Source organism: Anas acuta, chromosome 5 (genome assembly GCF_963932015.1).
Source record: "Anas acuta chromosome 5, bAnaAcu1.1, whole genome shotgun sequence".
In the NCBI taxonomy this organism is placed as follows: Eukaryota; Metazoa; Chordata; class Aves; order Anseriformes; family Anatidae; genus Anas; species Anas acuta.
In genome coordinates this window covers 6,128,542-6,153,587 of record NC_088983.1, presented here as the reverse complement: position 1 = coordinate 6,153,587, position 25,046 = coordinate 6,128,542, and the positions used below count along the sequence as shown (strand labels likewise).

General features: G+C 38.1%; 1 protein-coding gene across 3 annotated transcripts in view; it reads right to left on the bottom strand.

Moving 5' to 3' along the window:
- Positions 1-982: 982 nt before the first annotated feature.
- PPM1A (protein phosphatase, Mg2+/Mn2+ dependent 1A) overlaps positions 983-25,046 on the bottom strand; it is a 33,829-nt gene continuing 9,765 nt past the window's right edge. For 2 of the 3 annotated variants that reach the window (XM_068682463.1, XM_068682461.1), the window contains exons 2-6: positions 20,174-21,025; positions 18,318-18,435; positions 13,211-13,319; positions 11,090-11,147; positions 983-8,900 (exon numbers count right to left, since the gene is read on the bottom strand). In XM_068682463.1, the coding sequence (XP_068538564.1) occupies positions 8,853-8,900; positions 11,090-11,147; positions 13,211-13,319; positions 18,318-18,435; positions 20,174-21,007 (1,167 nt within the window). In that variant the 5' untranslated portion in view covers positions 21,008-21,025 and the 3' untranslated portion in view covers positions 983-8,852. The remainder of the gene's footprint in view (positions 8,901-11,089; positions 11,148-13,210; positions 13,320-18,317; positions 18,436-20,173; positions 21,026-25,046) is intronic. The other variant, XM_068682464.1, reaches the window with a different exon arrangement.

Here is a 25,046-nt window from a genome sequence, read left to right as displayed (position 1 = left end):
ACATCTGTCTAAACACTGCTGGTGACATTCACATTTATTATTACCTGACAAGCATTACAAAAGCATTTACATGAACCAACAATGCTATTCAGAGGCATATTATTCTTTGCCTCTGAGGAAAAAATATACTAAAACTTAAATTTCTAATCAGAGGGGATAAAGCATTCTTTCCACTAGCTTTGAGCTAGAAATCAAAGGGACATACCTTATCTCTCTCCCATGTTTGCTCCATTACTGTGAACCAAGGCTAACAGCCAACTGTATCAGAGCAAGTTCATTTTTTTAATCCCCAGAAAACATTCCCTCATTTTGCTAGAATCTCATTAGTTTTGATTTTTAATCCTTAAAAGGATGGTGCTGAATCTGTAGAAAAGGCATTGCTCCAGGTAACAGGCAATAACCAGATACCCTCCCACCCCCTTCGCTGCTGTGATTTGTACAGCCTGTGTCAGAATCCTACCAGCTCTCCGGCTATCATAAAGACTTCAGGGAAGACAAAATGTGAACTGATAATATATAAGATCATTCTCCCTCCAAATCATACAGGTTAAAAGGAGCATGAGGATTTGTTTTATACCTTAACATCCTTAAATTCTACAAATTACAGAGCTCTGTCCTGCATTTTACTGTACCGAGTCAGGACAGAAGATGCAAATAGATCTCGCTCCTGTGTGACTTGGTTTTCCAAAGGTTGGGCATCCCCAGCTCTCCTGAAAACCCCCGACCAGGTGACTTCTGGGGACGGTCACAGGTGGAGCCAGGCTCGCTGCTTGATCTTGGAATTTCAACATGTGAGGGGAAATCAGTGAAGAGGGGGATTTTTACTTCTATGACTAACCAATGATGAAAATAAGCATTTAACAGTGCGTTTTAATAGCATGAGCTCGGATTAGAAAACGGAATGAGGCCTGATATCAAGTTTGTAATTTAGTGACAAAACAGAGGTGAAAATGGTTTATAGCATACCACTCAAATACACACACACGATGTAATTGCCCGTTTTATTTAGTGGAATCACTTTTGTAGATTAGAAATATTTCCAATTCCCATTTACTCCAATGCAAGCCTCCACCATCAACAGGCATAACGCAGTTTGTTCAACTGATTCAAAAAGAAAAAAAAATACAATCTCAAAAGTTAAGTTAGAAACTAAGTTCACACATTTTCTTTGGGACCAGGAATCTGTACATAGTACAAAATATACATTTATTGAACTTTCTGTAAACACACAGTTTGAATTGTGTAAAACTGTAAATAGTGGGTGAACTACGTGGAGAATAATTTATTATTATATATTGTTATACATTCTACTTAAGGAAAATAGTTATGCTCTTGTATATTACTCTGTTAAATTTATAAATTCCATAACGAGGCTGCAAACATGCTTTTCAAGCTTGAATCTCTCCATTCGTAACACACATTTATACAAGTCATCAGTGAAAAAGTTACACTTTCCACAAAATAGATATAAAGAAGTCATGAATTTTCTAAAAAGACAGGCACAGCATGTCACTACAAACGAGACTCTTTTATGAGACGATGTGGAGTCAATCCGGTGAGAAGACAGGTGAAAACTCTCTAATTCAGCATGTTTGTACAGAGCCTTAGGAACAAGACAGATGCTAAAACCCCAAATCCCTGCTTTGAAATGTTTATAAAGCAGCCGGTTCTGGAAATCATACTCGACTCCGCACTTTTCAAATATCCCATATTCCCTGGCTTGTGTCTTGTATTACCCAAAGCCATTCGGTTTTGTGAGCAGTGATCTACCCGGCACGATTCGCCACGAACATTTGCGTAATTCAGCGCTTCCTCTAAAAACTAGATTCCTGGCACCAAAGAGTTAGATCCAGTTAATAAACACAACTCAACTCTTGGTACTCAAGGTCATTGTGAGTCACACCACCACATACAGCACATGATTAAATGTATGCTAGGGAAACCCAGCTGCCAGCATCCGAGTGCCTACACAGCCTGAACCAGCAGAGCAGTGGTAACAGGCACTGCAGCATCCCATGCGGGGGGACTATTTCATAACACCCAGCTTCCAATGTACACGTCTGGAAATTTCAACCTGCAGCAGACTTGAGTCTAGCATCAACCACTCAGTAAGAATAAAAGCTCCCCTAAAAATGCCGGTAGGCCCATTACTGGACATGGAAGCAATGCCATGTGTATTCACAACATGTATTCCTAGAGGTTTTGGGCTTCATTGCTTTCCCATCCAGGTGACTCATTTTGGGTTCCATCCTTTTATCTGTTTTTTATAGCCAAAAGCACTACATGAAAGACTGAACCTCTTAAATCATGCCCCTCCGATGTTTTAAACTAAAAAAAAAAAAAAGAAAAAAAAAAGCTGTTGACTTACACCTTCAAAGAATTAGAACATTGTTACATCCAATTTACCTACCATTTTGCTTTAAGATTGCCCCTTCTTCCTCTTTGGCTTTGAAAAGCTTTTTCAAAACCAAAACAGAATAAAGATTATATTTCTCTTTAATTACAACAGAAGTAGGGCAGTTAAAGCTGCAACAATACTTGTGCAAACTTTATATATTGCGAGTGATGCTCCATCCATATCAGCAGGCTGTGAAGTGTATGCCTGATTTTCCCAAGATCATCTTAATTCAGTTTTCCCTCGCAGTTCAAACAAAAATACCATGCTTCAGCCTGAAATCCCAATAGTGAAAATGAAATTGGCTACTCGTGTTTCCACTGCTCAGATTGAGTTGAATTCAGTAATACAAGTGAAATTAAACTCTGAAGACCTCAGTCTACAGGTATCAATAGAAGTAAAAGGATGTAATGTTTTCTGACCTGCCAGTCTCAGTTTTCTCATTTTTCTTCACAAAGATATTTCTCAAAAGAAACAACAATGACATCTCCTTCACTCTGAAGGCTTACTCACAATATGTATCAAGTCCTGTCTACTTTAGCTGCACAAAACCACATGCTCCCACCAGCTCTTCAGAGCCATACAGTTAATGGAAGCAAAAATGAATTTCAGTTTTGGCTCAATGTTATTGAGTGAGCTGAGAAGTACAGATGTAGTGCTCTTAAAGAAAAATGCTGCTATCTGACATAGCACTCACCCTTGCAAACAAATTACTAGTTACGCAGTAGTAAGGACCATTGGGTTTCTTTTCTTTTCTTTTTTTTTTTTTTTTTTTTTTATTAATTTAAACAACAAAAAAAGCAGATGCCTAGTAATAATTTAAAAAGTGTTCGGGCAGGAATCAATGAGTTAAACATGAAAATCTGGCTAGGTTAAAACAATATATGCTGTAGAAATCTGACCTATCATCCCATCCCTACTGAAGTTTTGTTACTTTCAGAGTAGAACTATTTCATTACTTCTATAAAAGGCAATCTTTAAGTTAAGATCACTTTTCCAAACTTTGTGGTTGCAACGGTTATGATTTTTTGCTGTTTTATTTAAAGCAGTCTTCCCTTATAACCCTTTTCCTAAGAAACCATTATCACTCCTGGTCTCTTAGCTTGGAAGCAGACTTTTTTTTTTTTTTATAGAAGTGTCTACAGAACGGGGAAAAATGTTTCAATGCTATGCAGGAGTATCAAATGAAAACATAGATAAAACAAGCAATAGGCATAAAACCTAGTCCGCTGTAGGTCGACAACTAAGACACAATCAGATTAAAGCGCCAGACTTTTTCATGTACTAAAAGTAAGTCGTAGAAATATTTGTAGATTTTCCTGGAAACTGTTTTTCAGCAGGAGGTGATGTAATCTCTACTTTTAGCATGCTCTGTGTTCTTTTCTACTTGAAAGCTTTTAGCGATCCAGGGCTGTAATGAAACGCTTTACATTTTCCTACAGCTTCTTGAGCTTCTGGGATGAAATGTCGCAGCCCAGCTGACCGCTACCTCATTTACAAAGCAACAACTCTATGAAGCAAAATAAAGGTACAAGAAGCTTCAGAAAGCACATGCCTGAGACCTGCAGACTGTGCAAGACCTCTGCAGAGGCAGCTCAGGGAAAGCTCAGCTGAGAGCAGATTCTCTGGTCAACACTCATGGACTGGTCAGTCCAAAATACTCAGCCCAGATTGGTACCTTTCAACTTTTCTTCATTTTTGCACTGCTTTATTGGCTCACGTTGGGAATCACATGCATTTTATATACTAAAGCATCCTGGAAATAGGATGTACATAAACAGTTAAAAAATCTATTCAGCCAAGTAGAGACTTCACACCCTGTGATAGCATATGAAGGCTCGGGTCATGATCATACATAGCTGTAGGAACAAGGAGCTATACCAGTTATCTTGAAGACATTTTTACACCTCAAGAAGCTTGGCACAGAATAGCAATTCCATTTCCTACAGAAAACTGTAAAATATAGCTCTACATGGCTTTGCTGGTTCTTAACCTAAGCAAGATACATCAGGTTTGCATTAAAAACCCTGCGTTTGCCAAACGAGGAGGAAAAGGGTAACATTTAATTAAAGGTTAGCCTGTTTCAGAGAGGGCCAACTTTAAATATCAAGAAATTTAAATATCCCAAGTCATTTGTGCATAAAGCAATTCAGGAACGTGCATGTAGAAATGGAGGTGAACACCTTGGCATGATGAAATCCTGATGTACATTTAAATAAGGTAAACTCTGACAGCCACGTCATTAATCTAATTGTGACAGCCATGCTGACTATCTCTTAAGACGGAGCTACAAACACACAGACAGCCAACAAAAAGCAAGTCTGCCAGCAGGGAACTCGCATACAAGACATTAAAACCGAAGTTTCACGATTCCAGTTTTAAGAAAAAGAACGTTGACTAAACTAAAATGTTTAAGTACAGTGTGGAAAAAGATCTGCAAAGGCTTTGATACTCCCTACACAGGCCCATCATTTATCTGTGCTTTGGGTCCAATTTCTTTAACTGTGGTAGAAGAGGTGGTGCAAGCTTTCCTTCGCTCATAGCCCTGTCTTCGCCCCATGCCCTGCCCTGTGCTAGCACTGGGTAGCTGGAATATCACTTTGTCCAGCTGAGAGTACAGATTTTCTTTTCTGCTCCTAGCTGCATGGCCACAGAAGCGCTACTGCTGGCACAAGAAGGGCAGTGGGAACAGACTTACAGTGATAGATAGTTCAGTCTTGATATCAACTGACCACAAAACTATAGCCTTAGTTCATAAACGATTAGAAAAGTGCAATAGGAAGTCTATGCTACCCCAGTGTAACAAGTCAAGATGAGATTCTTAGCAGGGAACGAATTGCAGTGAAAACCGTTCACAAATTTGGTTAAAATCCTGATGATCCAATTCTTGAACTAAGCAATGTGGCTCAGATCTAACCGATACAGCTGAGACAGTCCCAGTTTTGTGACAAACAGTTTAATTGACATTCAAGTCAGCATCATAAGGAGGTGTTAAAATGATTAGCTTTGGCACCTGCATGAACTGCCAAGGTCAGTGCTACCCTTACTCATCTGCTGCTTAATATTCTTCGGGCATTTTGCTAGTAGGAGACAACCTAGGATTACCCCAACTCATCACAGATTCATGATAAGTAGATGAAATTTCTCTCTCCGATTCTGACTTCTGAGGGAAGAGTAAAATGAGTGATGGCCACACATCAAGGCCCGTGCAGTGCCGCCTGCTGACCAGGCAAGAGCAGCCAGCAGAAAGGCCCCAGCTCCACGACTCACCACACGTACCAGGACTCCGCCGATACAACGGGTTTACAAGGCCTCGCAAGTCTAGGACCCTGCTTAACATAATTCCGTTTAGCTAATCCAACACTGGTTCTAGGACGTTTTAGAAAGCCTCTGTCTTGAGCACATTTCAATGCTGAATTAGTGAGAATTGTTTGAAACAGTGGTCTATAAAGCAGTACAGGTAATTTTCCCAGAATGATCAGTGAAACATTTAATCTGACTGTAACAAAACTCACAGAAACTGAAGCCAGTGAAGCTGTCAAATGTAGAAGGAAAACAAAATCGCATGGCATACGAAGTGAAGTAGCTTTACAAATATCATTTCCTCTTAAAAAAACAAGCAAATTGGGACCATCCTAGTTGAACATGTATTTAAAAATACATCTTTTAACATCACACAATTTTCATTTTTGTCACACAGGAATAGTTTTTCCATGAGGGAAATAAATAGCACACAATACTTCAAAAAAAAAATTGCTGCCTTGCCCCTGAGGTGCTAATGTTTTTAGCAATTAACAAAAAAGTTTCTGGTGCAAGAAGGAGATGCACAAAGGTGCAAAAGTGCCTTTTTCTTTTTCTTTTCAGAGCAGTGAAAAGTACAGCTTGCCTCTTTTCTAGGATGCTTTATATACTTAAGATTTCATAATCAAACTCTGTATCTAAAATGGCAGTGTTTGTGCATTCATCATAGATTCAGTGCTCTGACCTCATCAAAATGCTGCACGTAGGTGGTAGGGAGAAAGGCCTGAAACGGGCTTTCTTCTGCTACCCTCAAACCTCGTTACAGCACCTGCAGCAATAGCAGAATTATTTTCTTCCTAACCTTTAGGAGACCTCATAGGAAGAGGCTTCAAATACATCATTTGTCACTGAGACACTTTAAGTGATTATGGTTCGAAGTATGGCTTTTCACACCACAGTTTTGCTTCTGATTCTCAAAGTTTTAAACTCAAAGTTTCCACAGTCCAGTTCAACGTTTTGCAGTTTCCAAAACTAAACTTTAGTCTCTACGAAAAAGGACAGAACTTTATCCGCCTAGTCCTAAACTGAGTTTAGCTTTTTGCACTACTACGCCATGTATTAAATACGCTTGTTAATTAGGTGCCTGTGAAGCTATAACTTAACATTATTATAGTTTTGCACTCTACAACAAAATTAGACATTTTAAGCATTTATTCATAGGTAGGTAAGGAACTGGTTCTTTAAGCAAAAATTGCTATAAATTTATAAATACAAATAGTGCTTATGTTTTCTTCATTCATGCTTGAACAGATTACAAACTGAATACAATGAAGTTACGTTTTAAGCACCCCACATAGACAAGAGGGATAAAAGAAAAGTTTGCTGGTATATACTATACTTAGTTCCAAGACACTATAAGTTACTTTTTCACTGTTCAGTGTTCCCTAACTCTGCATTAGTTTTAAGGCTATATATACAAATATGTATATTTCAAAGTTAGGGAAAGACAAATATAGCAAAATGCATTGTACTACATTTTCCTATCAAAAAGTAATTATACACCACGTCTTGATTCTGTTTAACCGCAGTAAATGTTACAATCTACTTGTTTTACTGATTTTCCTTTTGGGGAATCTGCCTACTAAATGAGTAAACTACATATTAAATACAATATTCTCAACCAAAAAGACAATACAAGGTGCACAAAACAGCAGTTTTGCAAACACGACTGACTTGAAAACTTAATTTTGCATGTTCAATGGGAGAAAGCTAGGCTTAAATCAAATTAGTTTATTATCTTATAAAATTTTAAATTAGAATTTTAAACAACGAACAGTTAAATATTGTCAACATGCTATATCTCAAATCACAAGTACTGTTTAACCACTAGTCTCTCATTCTAAGTAAGTGGGTCAATTAAAAACACACACCATAAAACGTTAAAGATTGTCAGGCTTTGACAAATGTATTTTTATCAAACAGTAGGCAAATTCAAACCAATGCACATCCTCAGTGGGGAGAAAAAAAGCCTGAAAAAAACCCACACTCGTAAAAAATAGGGTAACATTAATCCCACTTCATCCTCTAGCATATGGCTATGTCTTGGGCAGTAATTAAAATTCTTCCCATTTTAAAAATGGGCTACCAATTAATAAAAATATTCTTCCACATGTAAAATATCATTTACAATGGCACTGACATTTCAAAAGGCAGGAAAAAAGGAATTACACATTTATGGATAAATTTCTTGTTTGTTAAACCAAGCTTTATTGATAAAATGGAATTCAGAGTATTTTACTTGGAACAGCAGCAGACCCAGCCAATCAGTATTGTAAAAATGCTGCAGACTCCTACTGAATGTAGAAAGCTGCCTGTTCGTGCTCAGTGATTAGTAGTTTCAGGTAAGGGTTAATGAAAAAAGAGGTGCAAAGAATCAAGGCATTCTAATCCCAAGGTTCATACGCGTATGAACACGATACTATTAATAGGGCATGATTCAACTCCCACTGAAGTCAAAATCGGAACTCCCTTTAACTCAATGTGAGAGCAGGAGTGCCTCCAAGAAAACGAGATACGTTTGTTGAAGAAAGTGCACTACTCTTCGCTGTTCGTCCTTTGCCGAGCAAATTCACACACTGATTCCTGGCAAGTTGCCCACGAGTTCAGCTTTTGTATAAAACGAGAAGTTGTCTTTACAGTTTTGTGCACCTCTTGAGCACCTAGCTGGCTAGGCTGCTGCTCCTTGCAATCCAAAACCACAACATGAATTTAAAGGGATATATATATTGTTGCATCACACAAGCCAAACATTTCTTCTAACCTTTATAGTGATTTAAAGCAATTCATAATTAAATATGAGCATTTTGTACAAAGACAATTGCACTTTACAAAAACAAAATCATACAACATAAATTGCTGGAGTCTGATTTACAACATGAATTATGGTTTGAAATCACGTTTACAGAAGTCTGTTTTACAAAAAAGATCAGTTCCTGGGCTAGATGTCGTACTGCTGTAGTTTTCTGCTGTAGTCACTCTCACCAACACATCATATTCCCTTCTTTAATTAATATTGAGGATGGATGTTAAGAAGGGTCACTGAGGTTGGGCTGCACTTTCATTTGAAGGATGAAACATGAACTCCACAGCTAGATGAGCAGTTTTACCACATATCATCAGTTGAGGCAGAATCCTTAAAGAAAAAAGAAGGAACCCTTTAAAGTCTGGAGTGCCCATAGTTACAGCAGTTTCTGGATAATCCAGACTGAAAAGGGAAAAAAAAACTTAAATCATTTTAGGAGCTTGTTTTCTCTCCCCTTTCAGAAACAGCAGAAATAACATTCACAAACATCTAAAGAAACCAGACATTTAATTAATGTACAAAGATGTTTCAAAATCTGACCACATATTTTCTAAGATGCTTACCAATTGTCATAACAACATCCCAGGAACAATATTCAAAAGCACTCCCAGAATAGTTTGAAATAGTAACACAAATGGAATACACTTATACAGGTGTGTCAAAAGAGCAGGATGTACCCCATATATTTTCTTATTACCACCACCATCTTTTATGAATTCAGTCCTTCCTCACTGCATCAGAAGACAGTCATCAACTGACACCTTATTTTAATTCAGATGAATTTTGCCACTTATAATTTAAGGTTAAATAGAGAAGTGTAGTTTTGGTAACTGCAGGAAACCCTGACTTTCAATTGTAATAAAACTGTAAGAAGAAATCACATAAAAAATCCCTAACATAGAACTTAAAACAGAGACATGTCATACTCTAAGTCGTAACTGTATGGCATTACATCCATGCATCCAATATTTGAGTATCCCTAAAATTTGGCCTATGGAGGCCCAAAGACCACAGTGGATTTTATATAGCTGAAAAATGAAATCACACTGGAAACTGTTTAACTGATTCCTGCTATCAGTTAAAAAAAAAATAAATCCTAGTACAAATCAAATAGTTAAGTCCTAGTGGTTTTTATTCAATTTACCTTTGTGTCCATTTCCTGTTCTCTCGGTTATATAAAGCTGAATACAGAACAATCTAACAGCCTCATTTCACGTCGGGTACGTACGTTAACACCACAGCTACGAAGTGTGACCACAGCTCAGTAGCTGAAGCAGAAGTTAAGTCAGCAGCACAGGCAGCAGAGCAAGCTGCTATGTAGCTGCTATGTACAGCAATCTTTGGTTGTTCCAGCATGACATGCTACCTTCCCTAATAACTAAGAGACATGATGGGCTTTAACAACAGCCTCTGCTGGTGCTTCCATAACTACACTTCCCTGTCGTTAGTGAGACTGCAGGAGGTAGAAATATTACTCTTCTTTGGAAGCACTGCCTTACTGATTCCTTTCAAGGGAAAGAGGCTAATTAAGTCTCTAGCAATGCCACATATGACAATTTTTTAGCATTAACTTTCTGCACCCTTCATTCAAACTTGCACACAGAATTCATTACAAACCCAAAAGAACAGTTGGCATGGAGGTGTAGTAAAAAAAAGCCAAGATCACTAAAATTACTCTTTGCAAGAGTACCACCTCCAGATTTTCCTTCAAGACCAGAAGTAGCAAAGGAGAACCATTATACGAAAGACTAAAATGGCTATGTTTGTTCCAATTGCAAGGATGAAGAATAAAAGCAGCAGTGAGTAAAAATGCAGGAGCTGCATGCCAGCTATTCACTATGCAAATTTCTGAATCCGACTTGACAACATCATCACAAAACAAAGTTTACTGTACATTCATAGAGCAGTAACTTACTACAGGATGTATTTTGAATATAAAGCATCCTCCTTCAGCCAGTATTAAGGAACTGTTATGCTAAAGATACTGTGACAATGGCCAAACAGAAGCACTCAGCTGTAAAGCCAATGTACAGCTTCGTGTTTGGAGGCATTTCACTTTATGTCACATCTAAGCACATAAGGAATTTTAACTGAAATGTAAATCATGAAGTAAATACTACTTTATGAAGTAAAGTGACTGAACGTTATTCCCAATAATCTAAATGCAACTGAGACCACTGTTCATATTTAGAGTTGTTCCCTCCATCACCCTGATATTGGTTCCTACCTGATCACTGACATACAAGAGCCTAAACCATATGCTCACTATAAGAAGATAGTGCTTCCTACAACATTTGGAAAATGCATATATCCTCAGAACTGAGAGTTATAAATCCAGGCAGGATTCAAATCACAATATGCCAGAAAACCAGCACGTCAATGAGGCTGGAGTTCTGAGACCACCATCAGCAGAAGGCATCAGAAAACAACCCTAAAACAAACCCCACAGAGAAAGACCACAAGAAGGTTATCACTTTTTTGGGGAAGGGGTCTTCTAACCAAGAAATGGCAAACTTAAAATAAATAAAGCAACAAAAAGCAGCTGAAATTACTGGGATGAGAGGAAAAAATGCAGGGGAAAAGATACTTACAGTATCATCATTCCTGTAGGGGTTCAGTCTGTTATAAACAGCTTCAATCACACTCCGTCTAGAGGGAACAAGAAATTCAAGAAACAACAAGATTTTAAGGCTCTGTCTTTTTAAGTCAAAGTCTCCAAGCAAAACTGCAATTTCAAATGCAAACTTTTAAAGGTTTCAAATTCCCAGAATCAAGTTTACTGCTAGTTACTGCTGAGTGTCACTAAACATAGCTAAGATAATCCTTTAAACCCTTATGAAAAACAAGGCTGGATAGCACTCTGCATTCAGAACGAGAAGAGCACAGACATTGAGATGAGGCCGCAGTGCTGCTTGGTGGCATGTCTCTGAGGCTTTGGAAGCGGGCATCTGAGTACGTGATAGAAGTTGAATGCCACGGCGTTTGTGTGCCCAATGAATACTGCAGTAGCACCTTCAGATATTATGATGCCTCCAGAGGGTTTCAAGATGTTTTCTTGAAAACTGATACACAAAAAAATAAGGGAGGCTGAAGGAAGAGGAAGCCTGTGCCTTGCCCAGCACATAAGGAATAAATTTTGGAGGGGGAACCGGGAAGAAAGAAGAGAGCAAAAGGGAAGAGCCACAGACAGGACTTCAAAAGCAATTTTCTTCAGATAGCATATCTGCAGAACCAAGTATGACAAAGCAGCAAACTACAACTGTGATAGAAAACAAACCTCAAAAACACTTCTTAACTGCTCATGAATACATGCAGAGGAATCACAAAGGAGAGTTTTAGAAGAAAAAAGCAGACGACAGGCTTTATAATCATCCTGCAATGATGAAAAGTCAAGAACTATCAGGCAGCAGTATAAACATCACAGCGAATCTAGTGAATGATTATACAGCACGGAAGAAGAAGTTGAATTTAAAGCAATAAAACAAGCAATTATACACAAAGTACATCGCGCGTATGAACAGGAAAGCTGTTCTCATCTTTCAGCAACAGGTATCTTTGATCCTAAATAAAGCCAGGTTTTTGAAAAGCATTGTTTTCCTTCCGAATTGTCATTACTGCTTTGAGTTATGCTAACATTCAATTAAATCCATACTTTTGTCAATCTCTATTCAAGCTAGCATCACTAAAGCACATAATCACACAGAAGTCAATTGCTTCGGTGACCTCCTCACTTCCCCGCAACCATGATGCTAGAGCTAGCCAAAGGAGCCCAAGATAAGCAATTTGTGTGCCATCTTTCATGAATAACTGACTCATCGATACTTCAAGATGACTGCAACACATCCTAAATAGATGCTACTATTATATATAAAACAGCAATCTCTTTTACTGGTTCATATAAGAACAATTTTGTAGAAATCATCCTTACAACTCAGTCATCATTTACTCACTTATGTGCCCACAGACCGTGTTTTGGTGCAATAATATAAAATTATACTCTGAAGCATTAAAAATAGACTGTTCACAGCACATGTGCTCAATCTGCACGGTACAGGTTCATGAATAATCTTTTGAACCAAAAGGCACTTGGTGTGCAAAAGAGCTAAGTACATCCCTCCCTTAAGTGCTGAACATCTATTTATGAGACACAGCACCAGCCCTGAACGCAAGGACAAACCCAGCCTATTTAAAATTTTAAATATAACATTCTACTTAACTTTGATAGACTTCTGTAGAGTTTTCATATTTGTCACAAGCAGAGAGATGCATAAGCAAACTTTCAAGCATTGACAATAGTGCTTTAGCTGCAGACAAGAAAAACTGCCAAGCAAAACATCATATGCACATCTTCCTAAAGTGCAGAACCACATCTCCAAGTAGCTACTACAATCAGTGCATTATTTTTTCATCTTCAGACACAACCTCCCACCCAGATAACCCAGTTAATTACATAAAAGAGACACTCAGGCCACCCTTAAAAAAACAACCTTCCCCAAAAACATTTTGGCTTTTAATTTCAGTAGTGATCAACAAGTTAACTCTGTTTTGTACTGTCTTTTCTCATTCAGAGCAATTCAAAATCAGAATTGGAGAACAGATCATCTTTTGTACTGTATCTTTTCTTCCTTCCCCCCGCTTTTAAGAGTGGCCTTAAGTTCAAATTTAAATAAAATAAAATAAAAAACAACACATTTACATTGATGTGAACTCACTTGCTTGCCAATTCACCCCCTGGCGGGAGGTTTGGGATGCTCTCAGTTGCTAACGTACGCATCACATGGACTAAGTCTGGTACTCCTTCACCCTGCTTCTTTATGATCTCTGGGAATCAGAAGTACTTTTTTTGTAAGTGCAGTCCAAATTTAACTTACAAAGATTGAAACACTCAGTTTTATAAAAAGGCAGCTTAACGTCTGTTAATATAAGAAATCAATGACAGACCAGACTCAACATGGTAAACGTTAACTTTGGTTCAGTCAGAAAAAGAACCTGCGATGGTTTTGACACAAGTATCCTGCTAACTGTTAACATGCATAATGGTTTTAGAAGTACACAGCTACATAATACAAGTGGAAACAAATTTTCATGGCTTTCCTACTGTATCATTATTTTATCTTCCCAACAAAATGCAATGGGCATGAGGCAAATCTTAACGTCAGCTTTATCACTGCAATAGAAGGTAAAAGATTATTGCCATCATACAAAGCACAGTACTTTCAAGAAACAAAAGTTTATACACATGAAAAATAACTCCTGTGACTGGATGTGTATAAGCCAGCATTTGTACCTTACCACATGACCGCAACATGCAAACATTAGGAACTATTATGTAAAAATTAAAAGCCAGGGACATCAGAGTTAAGAGACAGCTCCATCATTCACTCAGCTTGGGGAATGTGTGACTATTGGGCAGTTATTTAAAGCTGATCCACTCCAACTTCTGGCTGAAGAGACATTTTACTGCAGCCACAGTCATATTTGTTAGGGAATTAGTTCTTTAATTTTATTGAGACCTGTTTTTTTTTTTTTTTTTTAAAGCAAATAAAATTGTGTGCTTACTGAACTCTCAAGAGATTTCATTGTACCACTCCTGGAAAGATTTTATGAAATTTAAACACGTAACTTTTTAAAAATGCATCTCATCAGTTCTTCTGTAACCATGAGCTCAGAAATGAGAGGAATTAAGACTTGGCACTGTTGATCTTCAAGAGAATACTGCAGCCCACATACAATGAGCATGTCTGTGCATATATACACATGCGTATATACACACACACTATTCTTCACTTCGTAAAGTATTTACACAACTTGAAGAGTAGTTGGAATTCACCAGCACCATTTTGAAATAAACAATTTAGCATTTAGCTTTTACCCTAAACAGTAATTCCAGATAGCATACCAGGTTTCCATTTTATAGATTAGTGAGGTATGGCACATTGAAGCTTTTAAAACGAGCACATATCCAGTCCTCCTTAGTAAAAAAAATAATAATAATAATAAAAAAAATTGTGCATGCAATTGTTTTTCATGGCTACGTGTATTTACAAAACCAATCAGGTCTATTTGCAGTCAGGCTGTGTAAATTATTTGCAATGTACACTGAAAACACTGTCTAGTCTTCAAACAGTGTCAGACTGCAACACAAAGCTTTACCCTGGTCAATTCAAAACCTACATTTAAAACGTTTGACACCACACACCATCGGTACCTTAAAAACTTGCAGTTCCCTCAAAAATCTAAGGCCAAAATTCATTTTACCATCTAACATTTAGCAAATAATCTAACACTCATAAATCTGAATAAGAAGCAAGATCTCAGATTTGGTTTGCCAAGTTCCTTTATTGTGCAATTTTGAACATCTAGTATATTCTACATTGTGCTAGAGCTAGAGTTCTGCTGTACAAAAATAAGGAATTTATATTTTACCTATACTACACAGTTTCACAACCTGTAACTGCAGTACATTTAACATACAGTCTCCACTAAATGAATACATTTATATTTTGAGAAAACTAAAGATACAGACTGAATGAACACTGATGACACAACAAATGGAGTCGGTCTGCTAGCTGTGTTTAATTTATTGGAATACCTTCTTTCAGTACATCTTCCAAGCCCCCCTCCCTCTTCAATTTACTTTTAAACCTTCTACACATTTCCATGGCATCATGTATTGGAAAAATGTACTTACAACCCTAAAATAAAGGATTTTAAACATATCTGCTTACTTCATATTCTGAATTAGAATTCCACACAAAGTTTAAGAAAAAGCCAAAGTTTCAATGTTGTGTAAATATGGGAGGGCACACATAACAGCTAACTGAAAATTATTTATCTCTACATAGATATAAATATTGCAAGGACTATCTATTACTGTATGCTTATATGTAGTGAACTTAGAACAGAAAAAGAACCTTAGACAAGTGTCTTTTTAGAGTCAACACGTCAATAACTCACATATTAGTGCAAATAATAGCAATTCATTTTGGAATGACTAATTAGGATATAAGCTACCAGGAAGTTTACATGACATTTTAGGAGCAACACTGACTTATTGCAAGTAATGGCACAACGATGCTTCTCCACACTTGCTTCTTCTTCCATTATTATCTGTTGCAGCTATGAATCTGGACCACAAACACATCAAGAACTGATAAAAGGAGAGTCCAAGGTGACACAGTGAGTAGGAAGCTCTCTTATTTTTTAAAAAACGGAATCAACTCTCCTTATTCTAAGAATGGTTTGGGCTGGAATGCACCTCAAAGATCATCTAGTTACAACACCCTCTTGTTCAAGAGGCCCATCAGTAATAAGCCCTGTTCAGTCTTATAACTTGCACTACTTCTTCACAGTATAAAGGTATGTTCTAGGCCAAGGGAATAAAAGCACAACCAGGAAAAATGCACATTAGTAAGCATCAAATCTCATTACCTGTTAGGTCTACACCGAGTACCAAAGTGCAGAACACATTATATGCATTTTTCGCCAGGTTTCTGCTTTAATGAATTTGAACTTTGATATTGCAAATTAGTAAGGGAATAATAAAAGTAGTCTTTATATTTCCTAGATCCTTCAGCTACAGGTTAGGCTTTTAAAGTCAAGATGCTTTAAGTGTGGCAGTGCTTATGTTAAGAGGAAGAATATTTACTGTAGTGTTGAAAACTTCAGAGGCTGTAACAGTCTTACCTTACTAGCCAATTCTACATAATCCATTTCCACCAAGAAACAATGTAATTGCACAAGAATTATCAAGTTAAACATAACAAAATTAATCAACACCTATACTTGAAGTTCTGCTTTATTTCAGCCTCTCAACTTCCCTCACATGTAAGAGCTAAAATGACAAGTTCTGCCTACAGCTGATATAAATCACTGTGGGGTTGAGTAGTGTTTACTACATGTTCATTAATTTAAATATCTTTGTGCAACAATAGACAAAAGATTGAGGACAACTCTAAAAAGAAGTAAAGTCCCTTGAGGGGAAGTACAATCCATTTCCTCAAGTAGTTCAGATAACACATCATTAAATTAGTATTAAAGTGCTTTGTAACTACATACAGAATCCTTCTGCCTCTATTCAAGTATGACACTTCACTCATTCCTGAAATGTTATATTTGTATAAATGGAAAGAATTGGCAACCAATTTCATTGTATGTACCATAATCACATGCAGTTCCAGTGTTAGGTTCTTCATTTACTGAGGAGTCTGTACAAAGGTGTTAACTTTCCCCACTGTTAATATTCTGAAGAGTACAATGGGGTCAGCTGAAATGCAGCCTAAACTTGAAGCTATCTTCATACTCCATGTCATGGGTTTGTCTGAATTAAGACAAAATAGCTAAGGTATGAAGGTAATGAGGTAAGGTAACTAGGAGAGTTAGCATGCTATAAATTAACGTGTGAATTTACAGCATACTTGCTCTTCACCAGTTCTGTGAGTGGGTCTATATAGTGAGCTCTTCAAATGTCTGCTGTTCACTGCTCTGAAATGGAGAAAGCCATCTGACACTCAACTCATGCAGTGCTACTGTACGTGTGGATACTCCTGCTACGCTGTCAAAAAGATTCACACTGTAGTGCACCAACTTCTTCTGTTAGGGAGAAGTTATATAAAACACAGAAACGTTCTGTGTGGACATTTATTTGGGGGTATAACAGCTGTAGTTTGCCAAAATTCAGGAACAAGGCCCTCAAAAAAAGCAGTACTTCCTGAAGGAGCACCTACAAGGTAGCAAGTGCTTTAAACCACACGTTAATTTGTCTGAACCCAGAATTCCCACATAAACAAGTCATCTGTGAAACTTCTGAAGTTATACTTCGCGTTACCTTCACACAAGTTAAGGAGGAAAAAAGTGCACAATATATTCCTGTGGTATACTAATCACTGATACCATGTTGCTAAGTACTGTGTTTCGTGCCACATGTGCTGTTAAGGATTCTTGCAGTATATGTACATAACTAGACTGGTAACATATAGGTCTAGGAGTCCACTTCAAAAATAGACTTAACCTATGCAAACAATGCATACGGTTGTGTCTTACGTTTCAGAAACAAAATCCAAGCTGTGATCATCTTTAAATATCAAAAGGCACTGTAAATCCAGTTTTAACGAGAAATCTCTTAAGTGAAACTGATTTTAAATGCCATTTTTAGTTAGGTGAGCCAAAACACCTAAGATTTGCAGTTTCAGCTAAAAGTTTAAGAACTCCAGAAATACGTATTTAGACAAAATTTTGAAGTTATTATCAAAGATGTGCTTCCAGATTGTGCTCATCAGGAATACTTAAAGATTAGCTTTAACAAATTTCTGACATACTTTCAAGTAAGTATACATGTTACCAGGTGCCTTTAAGATGACAGTAATTAAGATGTAACCCTACCACAATTGTGTAATAAAATATTTTTCTGGCTAATTTGCAGACAGAGCTACATAGAAAAGTGGCACTCAAATTACCACCTTTGTAGATACCGTACAAGATATTCTGACTATTTTATTTAACTCCATATAACAGGCACAGGGACTGACTGGGCTGAAGTTAGTGCTGTCAATGGACTCACGAAGAACACTGAGTATAAATGAATCCTCTCTGCCATCCTGACCAATTTTCAGAGCTACAGTCTGCTGCACTTTCATAGCAGGATTTTGTCAGGACACACAGCAGCACGGTAAGAGTGCCTTTTTCAGAGATGTACACTAGATGGCCAATGGCACTTGAAAGTCTATTAAAAATCCTGTATACAATTAGTTGTTGGAAAGGGAAGGGGGTCAAGGGGTCTGTTTAAAAACAAAGTTACTTATTTTTTTTTAAATGATCCACCTTCTACTCTGCTTTCCAGGTACTTGTCCAACTCTGCCTCTCTTTTCACCGCCTCTGGTGATACCTTTGGTGCATTCGGAAAACAGATCAATATCACACTCATGTTGTCTCGACTTCCCTGGTGGAAAAGAAAAAACGATTTGAGAATGCATACATACCAGACTAAATCCACATCAAAGCATTTTACAAACAAGAATTCACCAATCATGGTACTAGAATACAACTTTTGCTCCCACAGATTATCATCATCAACCTAATTTTTTTTTCCTTCCAGAACTCCAGAAATCTACTTTTTGTAGTTTGTTCAGTAAAAACTACCTTTTAAGTCATTTTGGTTTTTTTTCCACTTTTATGGTCTGAAGACTATCTGGAGCCAATTAGACAGCCCATTGTCTTTTAAAAAATGATGTTATTAATAAGTGATGTTCAATTACAAAGCTGTGTTCCCTCTTGTTTTAAGTACCATCCGATCATTCTGAGAAAACAGGTGAAATATTAAATCAGTAAACAAACCCTGTACTGCTTAAAAACAGTACATAATAAATTGAATTCAGACAGTTGTTCCAAAAACAAATCAAAACCACTGCTATTGATTTGTTTTTTTTTTTCCCCTTTTCTAAAAAGACGAATTACAGGTTAGAGGAGCTATTAAAAGACCAGCTGGAAAGTGCTCTGGCCTTTACAAAAGCATTCTTTGAAATGGAAATGTTTAAAAATTAAATGCAACTCTAATACTCAAGTATATTAGAATACAGACACCTTCTGCTTATCAAAAGTAACCGTTTAGTTTGCTTTCAGTATCCCTGAGCTCTTGTCTACAAACACATATCTATACGCTTAGCAGTTAATGCAAATTAAATGCAAATAAGATCAAGAACAAGCAGAAATGTTTTAAAAAGTATATATAGGTGTATGAGGAGGTGCTGAGAACTGGCTACTGCAAAGGTTACAGCATCCATGAGCCAGTGTTCATTCCCTTGTTTTCAAGGCTACCAGACAAAGTTGTAAACAAAACTATATGCATTATTAATCTTCCAAAGTGTTGGAAAGTGATTCCTTTTTTCCAAATGGGAAACAATGACCTTTGTAGCCACGTGGCAAGAGCTGAGATGCTCTCTTGCCTCTTTAGTATCAAAAATGTTGGGCATTTTGCATTATGACTTACAGCGTGCCTTTGGAAAATTAAGTAATAAGCCATGAAACTAAATATTTCAAATCTCTTAACTGCACCATCCTACACAAGGTGGAAGTCATTGTACACAAAATTGCATAGATTTGTTAAACAAAACAGTCCTATCTTTTTCTGCGTTAGCTTCACAGCTGTATGACACAACACTGAATGAGAAGTACAGCAATTAAACCAGAACAAAAGATGACTTAAGAAGTCAGATCTTCATATAGTCGAGAGAAAACTTTAAAATAAGTCAGGGTTCAATCACTCTGCATTTAACTTGATGTAATTATGGCAGTAAAGTTATGAGAGGAAGGAAAAAGCAGGAAGAATATCTTCCAGTCTGATGAAAGAGTTAAGGTTTTGTAAGGTATGTTGTGAAATAGAAAAGGACAGTTACTGTCCTTGGCTTGCCCATATGCTCCCATTAGCTTCTAGTTTCCCAGGTATCACAACATATCTGTACATGATTTTCAACTCTTCATCAAAGATGCCCCTACTGTTACTGTAGCATGTTTGTTTTCTCTCTATCACCATTTTTATGGGAATCAAGGTAATTTAATTAGTTTCAAGGTCATGTTAACATAGAACATACTTATCAACTGATATCAAAACTTATTATTCTTAACTCATTCATAAACATCTAATAGTGGAAACAGAAACTTTTCCTCTCAAGTCTTGCTACCTTGTACAAGCAGGTGTCAACTATCTCATTGCAAACTTTCTCAAGGTCATCAGTGACTTCAAGTCTGGATCTTACAAAGTCACACAGCTCTTCATTTCCCATAACATCCCAGATACCGTCGCAAGCCAGTATGATGAATTGATCATCTTCTTCTGATCTCTCAATTTCATAAACTTCAGGCTCGGGTGAGACTAGCTGTTCGGTAGGACCTTTCCCATGGACACATTTGTAATCAAAGTCTCCAAGTGCCCTTGAAACAGCGAGGGAACCATTCACGCGCTGAATCATTACAGAGCCACCTGCGTTCTGTATACGCTCTTTCTCCAGTGGATTACTCGGTTTGTGATCCTGTGTGAAGAAGTGAACCTTCCTGTTTCTACAAAGTAAACCTCTCGAGTCTCCACAGTTGATGAAGTATGTGTGTTGGGGAGAAATCATGACACCCACAGCTGTTGACCCACTTCTGTCTGCGCCATGTTTCTTCTCGGAGATGACTCTCATGTGTTCATCAATTTGCAGAAAACCTGTTCTGATGCCGCTCTTTACACTTTCCACAGATGGGGGCCCATCTGGCCCTTTAAAATCCTGGTTGCTTGTGATGTGATCTAATAAATGCTCACAGCAGTACTTGGCAACCTGGGATCCAGCGTGCCCGTCATATACAGCAAAAAATGACCATCCATCAAGTCCATTTGGCAAACCAATCACAGCTGTATGTGCATCCTCCATTTCAACTCGCCAGCCTTGCATACTACTCAGACCGTAACGAAGCCCATTCCCTTGCCCTTGGGCATTATGCTTCTCCATCTTTGGCTTGTCTAAAAATGCTCCCATGATGACTTTCCTTCAGTTCTGAAAAGAAAGAAAAAAAGGATTAAGATATTATTGAACATAAATAGCAAATACACTAATGAAAGCTATTAAGTAACAGAAAGTGCAAGGAATGCTAAAATGACAAATACAAAGCCTAATTTTCTCTCAATTCAAATTTGCATCGCTTTCATCTCATTTAAACAAGGACACTGCTACTAGCTTTTGTACTTTTCATGTGTTTTATTTTTTTAAAGTATTTCCAGCTATTATACTTAAAGAACTTTATTCCACTATCATTGTTTTGATAAAAGTCTCTGGTATCAGTATATATAAAAGGAGTTTTATATAAAATGAGATTGGCACACATCTGAATGGTAATGTTCCCTGCAATTACTGGGCCAAGGAAAGAGTTCAATGTTTCCAGGCCAGTGACATTTCCTAGACCCCTACTGCCTGGCCATGAAGTACTGCTCATGTTCTGTTTTTATGTTAGTGATGGGTAAACAAAAGGAAAATGATTAGGTTTTCCTTTGGGAGAGGAGATTTGTTTGTTTATTAAACAGGTAAAGTGATCTGGAGAGTCCAGATGAATGCCAGAGCCTGCATAAAAAAAAGTGACAAGACTGGATAACTAGGAGCAAGACACAGAAGGAACAGAGCAGCTGTCCCTTTAGGCAGCAGCAAGCCATTAGCATGGCTCAGCCATCTTGTGAAAGCTCATCCTTAGATTTTCAGTTAAATTACACAGCAAGCTTCTCAGATGTCTGTGCTGCAGATTTACTTAAAACCTTAATGTATTCATGCTTCAGCGAAAGACAACTACCCCTGACAAGTTTAAAGAAACCTGTTTAGAAATAAAAATCACACACGTTGTAAATTCATGCTGCTTTCTTTTTTTCAAGCCAGCCCAATATATTGCACGCCCAATCCTCCTCCACCTCAAATCACTGGGATGTGATGCAGCAAATATTCATGCTTAAGAAATGAAGAATTACATTTGCAAACTGACTGGTTTATCCTCATGGCTCTCACACCCTACCCATCCAACCCACCCTTCTAATCCACATCAGTTTATTTGAGCATTCATTATTAAAAAAAAAAAAAAAAAAAGAATCACACAAAATAGGTCGCACATTTTACATACTTGCAAATTCAGCAGGCACCAAAGAATGTGCAAATCACTGTTATACAATACAATGTAAGGGAATAACACAAGCTTTGCTATTGGAAGACGGCAGACAAAAAGCAACCGAGATGAATCTCAAAATAAGATTTTACCCGAGGCCCTAGCTAAGCTGCTGTACTAGGAAAGAAGTTGGTTTACTAGGGATTTTAGGAGGTTTTACCATCTATGTGGAATATGTTAGATCAGCTCACCAAGTGATAACATCACTTTTTGCTCGCATGTTATTCCAGCACAACCCCAGCTAGCAATGAAACCGTGTATGCAATAAAGCCTTCCAGCATGTCTCCTCCAACCCACTATCACCCTTTTTGAAACATCTGTACGTGTTAAAATAAACAGGCAAGAAGTGTTTATATTTGATCTCACCACGACAGGGATCCAAATGCGAGGCACACGCGCTGGTTATACGCTTTTGCTCACATGCTTTGCTAACAAAAACAAAAGCCACGCATATTTCAGCTGCATGGGGAGAGATGTCAGCAGCAGCACACCTCTGCTTCCTCTCACGCCAGCCCCTGCTCTTTGGTTCTGGCTCTTCTCAAGGGAGCACGAAATGACGATGCCCGTGCAAAGTGGAACTAGGCAGCAAAACACAGCGCACGCCGCTCTCGTATCCTAAGCACATGCATGAGGTTCACGTTACTGCAGTTGCTAGGAAAAAATACGACTTAGATGTTTTTATCTTGACATACAGCTCTAATGAAGTCAGAGCGATCAAAATAATTACAGAACGCTGCCATAGATCAAACGGGGAATTATTTCATGGAATGGACTTCTTATTCGCCCCTTCGTCAGCAGGAGAGTTTGAACTAATGTACAGCACTTTTTTATTGTTGAAGAGATCACAAAGCAGAATTCAATTGTCTAACCTGAATTTAGAGCTCAAAAAGCAGAAAGTGCCCTGGCAAATGCCACATTTTGCAAAGTATTTTGCATTTTTTAATACTCTGTTTAAAAAACAACCAACCAAAAGCATTAAGAAGAAGATATAGTTAAACCAACCACAAGCACTGCCAAATTTGAAGCAGAAAAAGCAGTTTTACTTCAAGTCTCTCACATTACTAGGTTCCCAATACTCAGAGTTGTGCTCTGGAAGCTGTTCATCCCCCTCAGCAGTCTGTCACCTAAACCACAATTAAAAAAAACTCAAGGAATCTGCTCTCCATTTAAAATCAAGCTGCCTTATCCCTTCCCAGGAGGCAAAACGAAAGCTGTTGCTATTCTTCTAAATTAAGCCTCGGAGGTGAGATGTTGACACATGATTCTTCGAGGGTGTGAGCTACCCACCAGAGATGTGAATACAACCAGAGAGCAGGATAACCACAATGTGGTCACACATACCTTTTACTTAGGAAATTATTCAGAGCCCATGGCATGAAGCATTCACCTTCTGGAAACTGCAGCAACAGACCGCGGTTACCTTCCTCGCAATGCTCTAGCTACTCGTACTTCCACCGTAACACCACTCTACACCTGGAGGCATGCAAGGCCAGGTTCTCAAAATCCTTGTATCTGAAGGGAAAGCATAGTTTACTAGCAGGTGGGATGAACGTGCCAAGCCTTCGAGTCTTCACGAATTTCAGTTCATGTTCAGAAAAGTGGGTTTAGTAATGACCAGTTTGTGAATTCTTAGGAAACGCAGCCTACCTGCTACTTCCCCCTTATGCAGTCTTAAAGTTACTTTTTTTTTTTTTTTTGAGTTTTAAAGGAGCAGAAAAAACACACAGACTGACATAAAGCTGTGCTGCCTCCCTACTAAAAAAAGAAATCTTAAACCTGCTCTCAAGTCCCTATCTATAGACATCTTTCACACATCAGTGCCTACCTAACTCACCGGTACCTCATACATTCTTTCACGAGGAGCTGCGAGCACTATGCTGCTTAAGCCTGAATGACACCTTTGGTTCAGCATATGTAACCACGTATGCAAATCAGGCTGACCTACAGCACTGCAAGCAACCAAGTTACAGCAGGATTTCGTTAAGTAACACCACTAACGAGAGGGAAGTCAGGTCCAGAAGAGTCTGAACGCACCCAGACTCCACGCACAGCTTGGCTCACCCCTCTGCCACAGTTCTTTAGTCACCTGCAGCCATCTGGTCATCTCTGGCACCGGGATACCAAACCTGGATGCCTTCACTTTCAGGATGCTTGAGCAATGTATGAACGACCAAGGGAGACAGACAGCATTCCTGTCCCTACTACAGCCAAAGTCTGAGAAAATGTACTTTAATCTGGATGCTTACCGGTGCATCTATTGGCAAAATGTAAACCTCCTGTTGTTTTTTTCTTAGAGGAAGACGATTCTGAACAGTACGACAGCAGCAGTGCCCTGTAGGAACATTGGAGGTGCAAGATTTTCTTCAGGAGGGTAACCAAAACACCATCAGGCACTGCAACTGTCACAGCAATCGGCCAAACAACCTACAGTTTTAACCAAGGCTGACTTTTGATTCACCATCTCAGTGCCTGTGCCTTCCATAAGTTACTCCTGAAAGCAAGAGATTCCTGCAGTCAGAGTTCCTGGGTTTTGGCTCCCAAGAATAATTAGAGGCTTCTGATTTTTATTTTATTAAATAATTTCTTAATTAAAAGAAGTGAGACTGGACCCTGTGCATAAATATGAATGCCCAGGGATGCATCTATGAGTGCATCTGAAGCATGACTTGAGGAATGCTGACTCCATAGAGGTCAAACTGAAGGAGAACCTCTACAGCAAGTGCATGAAAAACTCAACTTGCAGTTTGCAGACAGAAAAGCGAGAGTACTGTACAGGCCTAGAAAAATCAACACAAGTAACAAGATCTGGGATAAAACACAAGAGTGCCAAAATTCAAAGGACTGCAGCATTAGAAACAAAACCGAAATAATGAA